General features: G+C 42.5%; 1 protein-coding gene across 1 annotated transcript in view; it reads left to right on the top strand.

The window, feature by feature from the left end:
• fcho2 (FCH and mu domain containing endocytic adaptor 2) overlaps positions 1-13,408 on the top strand; it is a 45,703-nt gene extending 32,295 nt beyond the window's left edge. The window contains exons 19-29 of the mRNA XM_053875532.1: positions 1,379-1,494; positions 1,623-1,752; positions 2,350-2,487; positions 2,619-2,678; positions 3,952-4,063; positions 5,645-5,800; positions 6,436-6,568; positions 7,911-8,110; positions 8,176-8,240; positions 8,670-8,834; positions 10,188-13,408. Coding sequence (XP_053731507.1) covers positions 1,379-1,494; positions 1,623-1,752; positions 2,350-2,487; positions 2,619-2,678; positions 3,952-4,063; positions 5,645-5,800; positions 6,436-6,568; positions 7,911-8,110; positions 8,176-8,240; positions 8,670-8,834; positions 10,188-10,210 — 1,298 coding nt within the window. The 3' untranslated portion in view covers positions 10,211-13,408. The remainder of the gene's footprint in view (positions 1-1,378; positions 1,495-1,622; positions 1,753-2,349; positions 2,488-2,618; positions 2,679-3,951; positions 4,064-5,644; positions 5,801-6,435; positions 6,569-7,910; positions 8,111-8,175; positions 8,241-8,669; positions 8,835-10,187) is intronic.
• Positions 13,409-13,936: the final 528 nt, after the last annotated feature.

The following is a 13,936-nucleotide window of genomic DNA, read 5'->3' as shown; positions in this document are numbered from 1 at the left end:
AATCTCCGCCTGAAAGTGTAGAACTCTGTCAGAATTACGTCCATGATGTTTACGCTGCCTCCCGGTTTTGGCTCCGCTGATTGTAATCCAGTCGCTGAGTGACTGCTGCGTTTCCTGAAGTCATGTTTGAGTCTGTGATGTCTGCCTTGGTCCCATCCAACAGCCAACACTCTTCTGCCGAAGAACTCACCTCCACCTGCTGGAGACACCAAAGATGCCTCCTCTTTCTCTTCATCGACGTCCTCCCCTTGGGACTCACCCGAAAACCCTTTCCAGGGTCTCAAACCAGCGCCGTCGAGAGCCCAGAGCGCCCCCATCAGTCTGCCAGATGACCCCACAGACCCACTAGTGAGCAAGGACGCATCCTCCGGTGTGTCCTGGTCTCAGAGTCAGTGGATCGCCTTCAACGACTCCTTTAGTCAGACCCGACGTTCAGGGTCAAAGGAAGTCCAGAGGGTTCAGTCAGGAAGGACCAGCCGCTTCCTCTCCGAAGATTCGGCAGAGGGTTATGGTCGAGCGCTGGACAGTCATGAGGTCGAGCAGACGTGTTTCTCTGACACATTTCTGAGGCTTTTTGAAACATCCACGGGTCCCATGAGCAAAATGGCGAACGGTAACTGCCAACCACGTTGAGTTCCCGCATGTTGCCTGCTTTTTCAACCTTCATTTTCTGGATATATTGTCCATTCGTTGTTGTTTTTCCCCCAAGTTGTGGCAGCGTCCTTTATGTGGTCCGCCAAGAAAACTGGTAGATGCCACACAAACACCCTCACAAACCTCTCACACCTAATGGTGATTCGGCTGTTGCTGTAGCAACTCTGAATGACAGCCCACATCAAACTTCAGAAACACATTGATTTAAGGATTTCACTTGTCCTTCTGGACTCTGCAAGACTGCAACTCTTGATGCTCAGTACACATCTGAGAATCTAATACGAGTCATTCGAGGACTGGTGCCTCATTTGAGGGTGGATGGGCGGCTTCAATATTCATGTTCTCAGACGGTTACACATTAAAGGAGAACATGTTTCAGGCTCAATAATTCCGTTAGGGAATCAGCTGACATTTGTGCTGTCGGCTAAATGCCTGAAAGTGTGGAATGTGAGCATCCAGGAATCCCGTGCCTCTTCAGTAGCCAACAGCAAACCGTAATGATACGTTTGAGGTTAATTTTCTGGAACATGTAAGGGTTGCAACCAGCCTCTGATTGTCAAAACACCTTTGTGGTGTGCTTGCCTTTTTTGTTTTGCCTTTCTAGAGACGCATGTTTTTATGATTTATTTATTCAGTTTTGGTGTTGTGATTGTGGTTGTGCTGCATGTTGTTCGGTGATGTGCCACAACGTTGTCTCTCATGAGTGTCCTCTGTGGCCCTGCAGTTCCAGTCCCAAACCGACCCAGCACCCCTCTAACAACCGCAGCGCTGGTCCCGCCCCCAAGACCTTCCTCCAGACCCAAGCTGCCAACTGGGAAACTTTCAGGAATCAATGAGATTGTGAGTCTCTCGTGTGTCACTTGAGTTCTCTGGATTGTCTTCAACTTCTCCTCAAATCCACCTGTCTACTGCCGCACTTCAGATATTTCAAAATTCTGATCAAAGATATTTTATTGGTTTGTCTCCAGGTGAGGCCGTTCAGCCCTCCCAAGGCCTCCAATGCCAGCCCACCTCCTCCTGCACCACTCGCCCGGGCCGAGAGCTCCTCCTCTTTGTCCTCCAACGCCTCACTCAGTGCAGGCAACACGCCGACTGTCGGTGAGGTCTTCATTTAATGAAAGATATTCAAGTATTTTAAAACTGATTTAATTCGTAATGAGCAAGAAGAACTTTATGTTTTGTATTTATAAATTTAAATCAACATAACAACTGAAAATTAAACAAACATCTTTTCAATGGTGTATGTTTTCATCAGCATTTTCATTCATTATTACTATTATTGCTATTATTATTATTATTATTATTATTATTATTATTATTATTATTATTATTATTAAACCTAAATTGGTTTTAAGGCATTTTAAAATGCGTATTTTTTCAAGGGACAAAAACGGCATTATCATAATTAATTCAGCACTGTAACACATATTGTCACATTAATTGTGTAACTAATATTGTATTATTGTTTGTATTATTATGATGATGATTATTATTAGTAGTATCAGTAATTAAATTAGGTTCTCAGGCTTTCTTTCCCAGTATAAATTGTTATACTTGGGCTTATATTGTGCAGTTCACTTTTTTGACTGGATAAATGTTCCTGTGTTTGCTATTTGAATACGACGTTTTTAGAGTCCATTTCAGCGCCTGTTTTGATTTTTTCAGCTCCTGTCTCACACACACTTGTATCCACAGCACAGTTTCCTCCTCCTCCTCCCTCCCTCCACTCCTTCACTCCTCCTCTCACAGGAGCCGAGCAAACCTTCCGTCTCCCCCTTTCCTCTACAGACCCTGAGCTGCTCCCTCTCTCTTCTTTCTTTCCGTTCAGTCAAAGTGAGTTTTCCTTTCTTGATCTCTTCGTCCTTCCTGTCTCCACATCTTTGTCGTCTTCCCGTCCACTCCGCATTTGTTGAATTGTGGTTTTTTTTGTTTCATTACCTTATTTATCCTTTTTAATTTTAAAGAAGACGATTTGTTCGTAGCAAAGCTGCCCACCTTTGAGAAGCGCTGTGAGACACCTTCAGGTACAACTGTGCTTCTGCTGGACGCATCCACACTACCAAAGTTTTATGATGAAATTTAGAGAAAATACAAATGATTATTTAGATAGTCGACTAGTCAATGACTGTCTTAACTACTAGTCGACTAGACGGCATAGGACGTGTGTATGGGTTGAGGAACATGGTAACAGGTCTGTAACATGACTGTAGTGTTGTAAATAGAATAAATACAAGTAAAAAATGTTACGAACTCTTGCATAGTGTTAAAACTGTGTTGTTGTGTTGGAACTTTATATTTAAATTTTGGTTGCACAAAATGTGGTCTTTTATGAAACGTTTCCGGTCGCAATGGTCACGTAGCTGCAGCCATTGTTCTGGATTGCACTTGCAAGAGAACAATGACGACACAACCAGTCGAGCAATGATTCTGTCAGTGACTAATTTAATAGCCAATTGCAGTCAATTGTCAACTATATATATAGTAAAGAGGTCCTGCAGCTGTCCTGAAGAAACACAGAGGTCAGCTGAGAGACATCTCCAGTATCTCCTGGGTCTGCCCTGGGGCCTCCACCCAGTTGAACTCATGTCTATGAAGGAGCAGCGCTACTTTTTATGACTTGGAGGGACTCGTGCGTGTGTGTGGGATTCCACTGTCTGTAGTGATCCATGAGCTCGAGTCATATCCTGTTCTGTCTGCATTTGTGCATAATGAAACCACTATTGCTCCCCACATTTTCATGATTCACGACACTAGCTAATTCATGACTCACAGGTTATGTATAGATGGAGGTGATTCTATAAATCAGTTTTATATATTGGTCTTAAACTCATCAAACTCAACATTTTTTTAATGTTTTTTTGGTTTAATGTCAAAAAGTTTCCATTTCTAAACATATGAGTTTAATAAAACGTTGGTCATGTGGATGGTGTTCCTCGTGTTCCCTTGGAAAACTAACCTGTTTTGCCCGGATGACAACTGGATGCTCTGCTCGTCTCCTGTGTGGTCTCCATTTTTCTCATCCACTCATGACCTGCTAACATGATTAAACTTTATTTGCGTTGGCATTGAAGAGTAACATGATTGACTTGCTCTGTCTGAGGTCACTTTAATAATACTCCCGGTCCGTGCTGTTTCAAACGTATCCCGTGTCTGTTTATGCGACGAGTCACTCTTGATGTACGAGTGACTTCTGCACTGAAATGTAATCGCACAAATATTCTTAATTGCATCTGTGCATGATTACCGACGTCATGCTCGATGGACAGCTGTAACAACACCGTCTCTCTTGGCTCACAGGAACGTCCCGCGGCCCCAGCCCCGTCACCCTGGCTTCCCAGGACGCCTTGCCCATCGCCGTGGCCTTCACAGAGTCGGTTAATGCTTACTTCAAAGGAGCTGATCCCACTAAGTGAGTCTCACATGACCCGTTGCCGCGGCACGCAGGAACATTTTTCTTTGAGCGGCGGCAATGTTTTCCGTTAGTCTGGCACCATTCTTTCACAGCAGATCACCTACGCGGGCCAAATTGTAAACTATAAACAGTCTTTTATTGGTTAACTGCTGTTAAATTGCTGCAGGGATTAGCACATGGAACATTTCAGATGTGTCGGGGAGCTCTGCTGTGGACAGTTCAGACCGCAGGCCCGGCAGGTCCCGCAGCAAAACTCCTCCCTTACTGCTCTTGAGCTTTGACACTGGGTCAACACCAGCCTGTCAGAGTGGGTCGATCAGATTGTTTCTGAATGAATATTAGCCCCCTGTGACTTGCTAATGGAAGAGCAGCTGGAGATGGTAAACCTCAGAGTTTGTACAGATGTGCCCCACCATGGCCATGTCTTGGTACAGTGACTTCGGGTTGCTGAAATGTAGACCTCCGTTTTTCCATAGAATCATACATGACGTTACATTCGTGGTGGCTGTTGGGCAGCGTCCTAGATTCCCTCATTATATGGAAGGATTTGCAGTTCCACTTTAATCAGGTTGTTAAACTTCCATATAGTTGTGTACCATCTCATCAGACTTCTATCAAAATCCATGATATGTACTGAGGTGGCCCAAGAGTGTATATATTGAGGTGTTATGCCCATGTAAGAACTCCTCTTGATCAAAGTACTGACTAGTATTGTGAGCCAGGTATTTCTCAAGCAGTGACTCATGTATATTCTAGTATCAATCTACTCCGTGAATGCAGATATCCAGTCTATCGAGACTTGTTTATGGAGACATGGCCAAAAAACTGTACTTGTTGTTTCCGAAATAATGGCCACCAGTGTGTACTATCAGGGTCATGTTGTGACCCGGGTTGTGCCATCATCAAAACAGTCAAGTTCCATGAGCCCACTTAATGGTGTTTATCATTTCATTGTTTGTCTCAGTTGATTTCACATGGCCCACGTATCATATCCCACTCCGACTTTATTTCAAGGTATTGATTATATTATCACTGAAGAAATACAGTTTGCGTCATGTTAGCATTCATCACTTCCTTAGTTATGTATCCAGAGAATTAAGAACTGCTTATTCAAGCATTCCTTGTATTGTAGAGTGTTGAGTGTCTCTCTGATCTTCTGTTGCTCCTGGTAATGTGGTTGCACTCCAGACTGGAGGCCAAACTTGAGGCTGCTTTTTCACAGGTTTCTTCTTGTCTCGGTCGAGTTTTTTGTCGAGGCCACAGTTTTTTTTTTGTTAAATCGCAAATGTGTGACATTTCTGAGTTAAAGTGCAACTAGTAAAGACCTTTGTTTGGGAAGACTGTCGCCTCATTGCCACCGATGGGGTATTAATGAACTTTACTTAAGTCAGAGATGAGGTCTGTCGGTGTGTGAAAATAGAGCTCTGTAAGTCATTTCTGAAGTCAACGTCAGTGTAATCAAAACACCTTATTCCTGACTCAGTCTTGGAATGCTCCAGTCTTGATGTTCTGATCTGGGTCTTGAGCTCGACAACACTAGTGCCACGACTGACAGAACTTGTTTGTTTAACTCCCCAGGTGCATCGTGAAGATCACAGGAGACATGACACTCTCCTTCCCCATGGGCATCATCAAGGTGTTCACCAGTAACCCCTCCCCTGCTGTGCTCACCTTCAAACTGAAGAACATCAACCGGCTGGAGCAGGTTCTGCCGAACCAGCAGCTCCTGTACAGGTGAGGAGAAGCTCTAATAAGAAAACAAGTGTGTGTGTGTGTGTGTGTGTGTGTGTGTGTGTGTGTGTGTGTGTGTGTGTGTGTGTGTGTGTGTGTGTGTGTGTGTGTGTGTGTGTGTGTGTGTGTGTGTGTGTGTGTGTGTGTGTGTGTGTGTGTGTGTGTGTGTGTGTGTGTGTGTGTGTGTGTGTGTGTGTGTGTGTGTGTGTGTGTGTGTGTGTGTGTGTGTGTGTCCAGGGTGGATTTATAGCAGGTGAAGTTGATTTAATGACTTGGAAGTTAGATTTTCCAAATATTACGCAGCTTTTGAAGTCGTTACGGCTACAAATTTACTTTCCGACGTCAAGTCAGAGTCCTGGCTTCTGCTTCCTCTGTTTTTCAAATATTGTTGTGGGCCGGAGTCCTCCTGGAACAACAGAAGGGGAAGTTTTTAAACGGTCATGGCTCTGCTTCTGACTCGGGTTATCTCAGGACCACATGGCTCGACTAATCTAATCGGGCGTAATTCATGATTTAATAGCTGGTTGGCTCAGTTGAGACGCCACATGTTTTCCAGGCTAGTGAAGCCCAGAAGAGGAGGAGAGATGTTTTGCAGAGAGTTCCACTGGTTTCTATCATCTTTTTCTTTCTCTCCGCAGCGACCCGTCTCAGGGCGACTTGGATTCCCGGGACTATTGGTTCAACATGCAGGCGCTGACGTCATTCCTCAGGAAATCCTCAGAGCACAATCCCACTGCGTCTTACTACAACGTGGACATCCTCAAATACCAGGTCAGTTAGTCTGTGAGCTGGTTTAGAACCTGTTAAGGTGTGTGAACTAGGGATGCTCCAATCGATCGGCCTCCGATCATGATCGGCCACTATCAGCATGATCTGTGAATGCAGATCACTACCTGTCACTGCCGATCACAACAACTGATCATGTGTGACAGCCGACTCTCTGATGAAGCCCCACTGGTTGTGATGCGTTCACACCTCCCTTCCAGCAGCATGTCTGCTGTGGAGGTTCTTTCAGTCTGTCATGTAAAGTTTGCATCCTGTAGCACATGCGTGGAAAAATGCTGTGCAGGGAAGTTCAACACCGCTGGTTCCTCAGCAGCAGGCTGTTAGCGCAGCTAACGCTAAGCAACACCCGCCGGTCTGAGTGTGACATTCGGAACACTAAGCAAATTGCCCATGAAATAATCATTAATTTCACTGAGCTTGATGAGCAGCCTTTCTCAGGTAAAGGACACAACCAAATCTGTTGCGGTTTGTTCGCCACCTGAATCTGAAACATTTGAAAACATCTGGAGTGGAAACGTTCATAAATGCAGTGCTCTCTGTCTCAGAGTCCCGCTACAGTATTGAAATATTTCAAGGACATAGTGAAGTCTCAAGAGATTCACCAAACTGTGACGTCTCTCATCGAATTAAATGTTTTTGCAGTTGTTCAATTAACAGAATAGTTGCTGCATTCTTCAGGAGTTATATAAAACCGTGCCTGAATTAATATGATTTAATTGTTCATTTTTTCACATAATGTACACAGAAGTTCTCATCATTTTCATTACAAATTCATGGTCAATCCATGTGATCGGTATCGGTGATGGCACTCTGGCTCATTGGTATCTGTGATCGGAGCATCCCTAGTTTCGCACATCGGAGATGCAAGGTTGGTTCTGAATAGAAAAATCACAATATGCAGAAACTCTCTGCATGTGGATTATAACATAAAAAACTATCACATTTCAGAATTGAGAAAATACATGAATCTTGCAAATCAATTTCACCCAAAAATCACGTGGATTTCTAGCTAATTGAAATTCAAGGTTCCCAGGGCAGCATGGCACGCTAGAAAGGTCACCATCAATGAGCAGGCCAGTAACTAAAGGACCCAACGGGCTGTCCATACGGATCTCGACCCAAAATATTAACCATAAAAAGACATCTGGCTTGAAGACGCACGTCGTCAAACACTGGCTCTTCACATCCCCTCATGACCTATCCTCCAGTGTAATGTTGGCGCCTGTGAGATGTTGCCATTCGTCTTTTTCTATATTAGTCTGCACTTGAAACAGAGTTGTCAGTGATGTTGTAAAAGAGCTCCAACGGTTCCCACGCTGCTGTTCAGGTTCTCTCTGATGGAATCCATTCCACTCCTCTGAATCTGGCCGTGTACTGGAAGTGCACCCCGACCACGACGGACCTGCGGGTGGACTACCGCTACAACCCCGAGTCCATGGCCGTCCCTGGGCCACTGAGCAACATGCAGATCTTGGTGCCAGTGGACGGAGGCGTGACCAGCATGCAGTCCCTGCCCAGCTCCATCTGGTGAGTGCAGATCAGGTTGTGTGTGAGGGAAGTGCCGCTCTAACGCAAGGTCTCTTTCTCTGCAGGAACTCTGAACAGAACAAGTGCCTGTGGAAGCTGAGCGACGTCTCGGACAAGTCTGAAAATGAAGGTGATGTTTTGCGCTAGTCAGTGTGATTCTTTGGTTGAAATTTCTGTGTCAGGGCCGTGTTCTCGAGTGAGGGGTGACCATCTTTACCTTATCAGAAAAAAGTTTTATTGGAGCAGAAGTACAATACCCAGAGCAGAGCGGAAAAATGTGCAGATTTTAGTTGACTTAATGACAACAGTTGAACACCAAACTCATAACAGTTGCATTTTGCATGTTCGTAGTGGATGAAACAGGAAGTTCTAATAAAAGACTGCTATTTTATTCAAGTGTCATTTCCAAAAACAGATGTCTTAAAACTTAAATCTCAGAAGCTTAAGAAAGGATGAGCATTACTTAATTGGAAAGATACAGTCCATAATTACCATAAATAGATGAAGCAGACCAGGACCAGAGTTTTAGAATCATTCAAACATGTTGGATCCTCGGCAGGTGCCGGAACCATCAGGGCCAAATTTGAGCTGTCACATGGACCGTCCACTCCGTCCACTCTGGCCGTGCAGTTCATGAACGAGAGCAGCACCTTGTCAGGCATCGACATGGAGCTGCAGGGCAGCGGCTACAGGCTCTCGCTGAGTAAGAAAAGGTTTGCCACAGGTGAGTCCACTGCGTTTGGTTCTGATTTTTGAAACCAGAAAACCCAAGTTGACTCAAAAGTTTCCAGACTAATGGCATCTTTGACTGCCGTGTTATTTGCCGCCACATGTTAAGTTTATTTTCATCACTTTTCAAAGCCACATCTTTGGATGACAACCAGATGCTACATTCGAGTAGGATCTCTCAGGCTCAGACCTGCGATGGTGTCAGGAGGGTCAACAGTGTGAGGGACCTCAGCCCAGAACTTTTATATAACCGAGTAAGATGCAGTTTTGTACAACAATGCAACAAGGCATGTCTTTCAAATACAGCTGTAATTAAAGAGTTTAAACATCCTTTTTTTTCCTGCGATAACCTCTGGTATGATAAATGGTGATGATAAGGTATCACGATTGTTGGTTTGTTGAAGTGTTGTATTCAAAACCACACCTACCGAGATCGAGAGATTTGTTGGAGGCGGACACAAGACAGTAGATATGAGGAATCTCAAACTGATCCACCAATGAGTTACAGTGGGTGCAGGAACACATTGGTGAACCTATCTGGTGTCAGCTGAAACAAGCAGCATCAGTCTGACTATTCACAGCATAAACACAACAAAATGGAACAAAATGCCAGGATCCTTCTTTACTACCAATTATCACAGTTTTCTCTGTCGGTCTGGAGCAGTCTGGAATAGCAGTGCCGAGTCCGCCCAGTCCAAGACCGAGAGAAGACTTTGTAAAAATCCATTTGAGACAGAGGCTCTAAAAAAGTGGTCTTGAGTCTGGTCTCCAGCCCACGGCCAATTTCGAGTACTAAACCCGAGGACCAAACTAGTACAACACTAGTTTGTGGACCAGCCTAATGTATATATTATAGAATGTATATACTAAAGAAGGTGCCCTGGACAACGTTGGCGCAGATCATTGTCATCGCAGTGCGATATTCAAGTAGATTCAGAACATAGCATGATGACTGAAGCATGAAACCATCTCCATGTTTGGGTAGTCTTTAGTTGGAAGATCAGCACAATGGGGTCTAGTGACACCTGACTGCGCCTACCAGTAGGTTCACACTGATGAAACCTTCTGTTTTTATTGATGGATTCTTTGGCATCATCAGGGTTCTTGATCCCAGCATAGGGGCTGTCTCCACTCAGGGCGACTTTGAGATGAGTCCATTGTTCTTCCTTCATTAAAAAGCAGATTCCTACTCGACTGACAGTGAGGGAACACCTGATCTTTCTTTTGACAACTATGTTAGCGACACAAGAAGGTGAACTGATGTCGACTTGATTTCCTGGTGTCAAAATAGAATCATCATTCCACCAAATGCTGCCTCAACTGTAACCTTGACTCTTCTCTTCTTCAGGACGTTACATGGCCGACTGTTGAGGTGACCTCCCACTGCGATTCCTTCATGAAAGAACAAATCTCGCTTTAAAAACGTAGCCAGACCTCCCGAAATCCTTTGAGCACAGTTTTTTTTTTTTTTTATCAAACTTCGGGTAGCGAGATTCTCTCAGCACTGAGTATCGTACACTGTTGATGAAAATAAATTTTAAAAAAGGAAAGAATAAATGAAAGAGAAACGTTCAGGAAAACTGTAGATACCAAGAATAATCATCACTTTTGTAGTCAAAATATTAGATTTCACAGATTTTATGTGAAATCGTGAAAAAAGAAAAAAAAAGTGCACTAACGATTTCTTTCCTGTTTTTCGCCCAATATTCCCGAATGATTTTATGGAATGTAAATAGTGATTTTCAAGTGACCTGATTTCTTTTCTACTCATGGACATTAAGGTTTTCACGTGCAATGAGATGGAAAAAAAACAAACAAAAAAAGACAGGCTCGCTGAACATCAAAGTGCTTTAAGAAAACAAAAAAAAATGCTGACCTCAGTGCCTCCGACGATACTGTGGCTCCACAAACGGCAGGAATGTTTTTGCCCAAATTCCGTTCTTACGGTTGAAGGGCGACCTAGCGCTACATGACTGTGCTGGTGGTAATTCACTTTTTCCATTTGTTTCCTCAATAAAGTTATGTAACGTAATGAAGCTGAGCGTTATCAGGCTAAGCTGTGTTAGCTCATTGGCTAAGTGCCTTGGTTCAAGTTAATCAGCTCAGGTGATAATCCCTGTTGGATGCTGGTTAGCAGGTTGGATGACTCACAAGGTCAGCTTCATCTTTCAGTGGCTTAGATAGCTAGATCACACAGCAAAACTGTGAAGACGTTTAGCACGGAAAGTCTCGCCGGTAAGGTTCAGACTTCTATGTTCTAAGGGCTACATACATATGCTCACAAAAATGAAATAGAAAAATCCTTGCTGTAGCAAAATTCATCAATGCAGAGGCTGGTGGACCACCAGGACCACAGACTATTCAAACCACGTTTTGAGCAATTGAAAAACACTACAACACTATTTACAACACTACAGTCAGGCGAGACGCGTGGCCGCCAACCCGTGTTCATCATATGCCGACAAGTTGACTAATCCTTAAGATACTCATGAGGCGTCCACCGTCAAAATGGTCGTAATGTAACACATAACTAGTGTTAACAGCCCTTATAGTATGTATCTCACTTTTCTAATGACTATTTACGACACTATAATCACACTAGTGTGTGTGTTTGGCGTGACACGCAGACAAGCTCACTAATCGCTGAGATAGTCGTAATGAAATGGTCCCATACTTTTGAGGTTTGGGTCGCGATTGTCCCTCATCTTAAATTGATGACACCTGTACTTATTCTACTTGATAGATTTGCGCGAAAATTGTCATTTGAAGCTATGATAAGATGTTGTTGCTAGGCTAACTGGCTAGCATTCTCCATCTTCAGTTCTGTGGGACGAGACATTTGTCCCGAAACCTTTTGTCATTTCACGCTAGCATCCTCAAACTTCAGATGTCACGTCGGACCGTGTTTCCATCAGGATGCTGATCTATTGTTCTGTAGCATCGAGAATCTTCCAGCGTCATCCAGGCTTCACAGCCGCCAGCACCAACACTTCCTGTATCGCTAGGTCGCTTCTAAAATCAAACATGCCTTGAACGTTTTCTCTTTGTAGTCACTTTTATGAACATTTTTATCTCGTGATGTCTGTTCAAGCGAAAAAAAGGTAACGCAGTGACTTTAACGTAGAAATAACTTGTGCCTGAATTTTTGCTACTATTGAAAGGCGCAGTTTGCGGTGCCATTTTTATCAGGATACTGAAGGGAAAAGTGTCATTTTTAGCGACCAGCTGTCTCCTGGCCGTCGGTCCGGTGGCTGCCACCGCCACCGGTCATTTATCATGTTGGTGCCTCAAAGCCAAATTAGTCCGACGAGGAAACTAGAGTGGCTGCATGTGTTCTTCTCTCTGTTTTGGTTAAGATTGCAAATGTACGTGAGTGATTCATCTGTGGAACCTTGTGGAAACTGAGTTCATAAAGTTGTAATTATGAGATTTAAAGGGAATTAATTATTCAATTTTCTGTGAATTTACACTCAAAATCCTCTTGTTTTATGGAGTGAAATGATAATGACGGCAATCCGTTTGTAAATATTGCATAAATATGACAAATGAATTACAATAAAATTTTGATCTCCTTTTTTATTTATCCTATGATATAATAAAATAATACTAACTAATGAAATGAACATTTTTTCTTCTCCTGAAAATAGCCTAAAACATTTGTATTTTGAAGATTCCTACAATGATGATTTTTAATCTCTTAAAGCAAAATCTAATCTCTTTCAATAAACATATCAACAAATTTTACTTAAATTCATGTTTGATTTAAAATGAGAAAATAGAGAGATATTAACATGAATAATAAAACAAAAATCACAATGAAAATTTTACAGGTGTTTAGATTTGATGATTTTTTTTCACTCCAGTTAAACATTTTTATCTCTAAATTTGAACTTTAAAGAAAATAAGTCATAAATTGTGTGATGATCAGAAATATGTAAGTTTGACTTTATTTTACCTACATTAATCATGTGATTTCCCCATTGTACATTAACAAAAATGACAATGAATTTTCACATTTATAGATATATAAATATATAGTTTCATGTATGTTGTATGCCTTTCTTCTTGCACTCTGCCTTTTAAATCTCAGAATTACAACTTCTTTCACGCGAAATGTGTCACTGAAAATGCCTGACGAAAATCATTTTTGTTCAATTGTTCTCATTCAGTCGCATTTTCGCAGCTTTTTTTTGCCTTGAAAAGCCAAAATGAATTTGAAATCCTGCCTGAATACTTGTTTTAATTGTTTGTCGTTCACATCACTGACTTGACTTTAAGATGCGATGGTGGTTTCAGCCACTCTTTCACTTCCAGCAGCTCTCTCACGTCCCACTTGTGTTCTCTCTGGTGTCACATCAGTCTTGAAGCAAGCTGGTTCTTGCTCTCTCCGAAAATCTCGCTGATCTCATCTCCGGTCTTTTTGTTGTATTTAACAGAGTTTAAAAAAAAAAAAAAAGAGCCGACTTGTGTAAATGATTCTCTAATTTGTACATTTTTACTTTTGTCTGACTCTCCTGTATCAAATGTGTAATATATGAATATATACAAATATATGAGCTGACCACTTCACCGCTGGCTTGTGTCACTTCTTTGTTTTCCCTGGGAGCCGCAACATACCCTTTAACAAAATAGGTACCAGCAACCAGCGAATTCAAGTCACTGAACACAAGTTACTGAAATTGTTCAACACAACCCATCGCTGAACTACAAAACAAGTCAATGAATTCAATATTGAGCTCAACAATAGATTCCACACAACAATAAATCACTTATCAAACCCGTATACTCTTAACGCAGCAACAGATCATAAACTCATCATTAAGCAAGTTTCCAAACAAGACAACAAATACATTTCACGAGGAAAAACTATCACCAATTGCTATGCACAACTAAGTCACATGACGACACAATTCCCTAAGCATGAGTATTAAAACACAAGTATTAGCACTTTGCTAAGTCACAAGAAACACTGTCCTTGTTGCTATCACTTATATTAGTCACTTACAAAGACTCGACAGTCACTGAACAAACACGTTGAGATTGTTACGACACAAAGCATTTGACATGGTACCTTGAACCAAAAACATCACAAGTTCA

This window comes from Synchiropus splendidus, chromosome 1, assembly GCF_027744825.2.
Source record: "Synchiropus splendidus isolate RoL2022-P1 chromosome 1, RoL_Sspl_1.0, whole genome shotgun sequence".
Classification (NCBI taxonomy): domain Eukaryota; kingdom Metazoa; phylum Chordata; class Actinopteri; order Syngnathiformes; family Callionymidae; genus Synchiropus; species Synchiropus splendidus.
The sequence above is the reverse complement of the archived record's forward strand: the minus strand, read 5'-3'. Positions and strand labels throughout refer to the sequence as shown.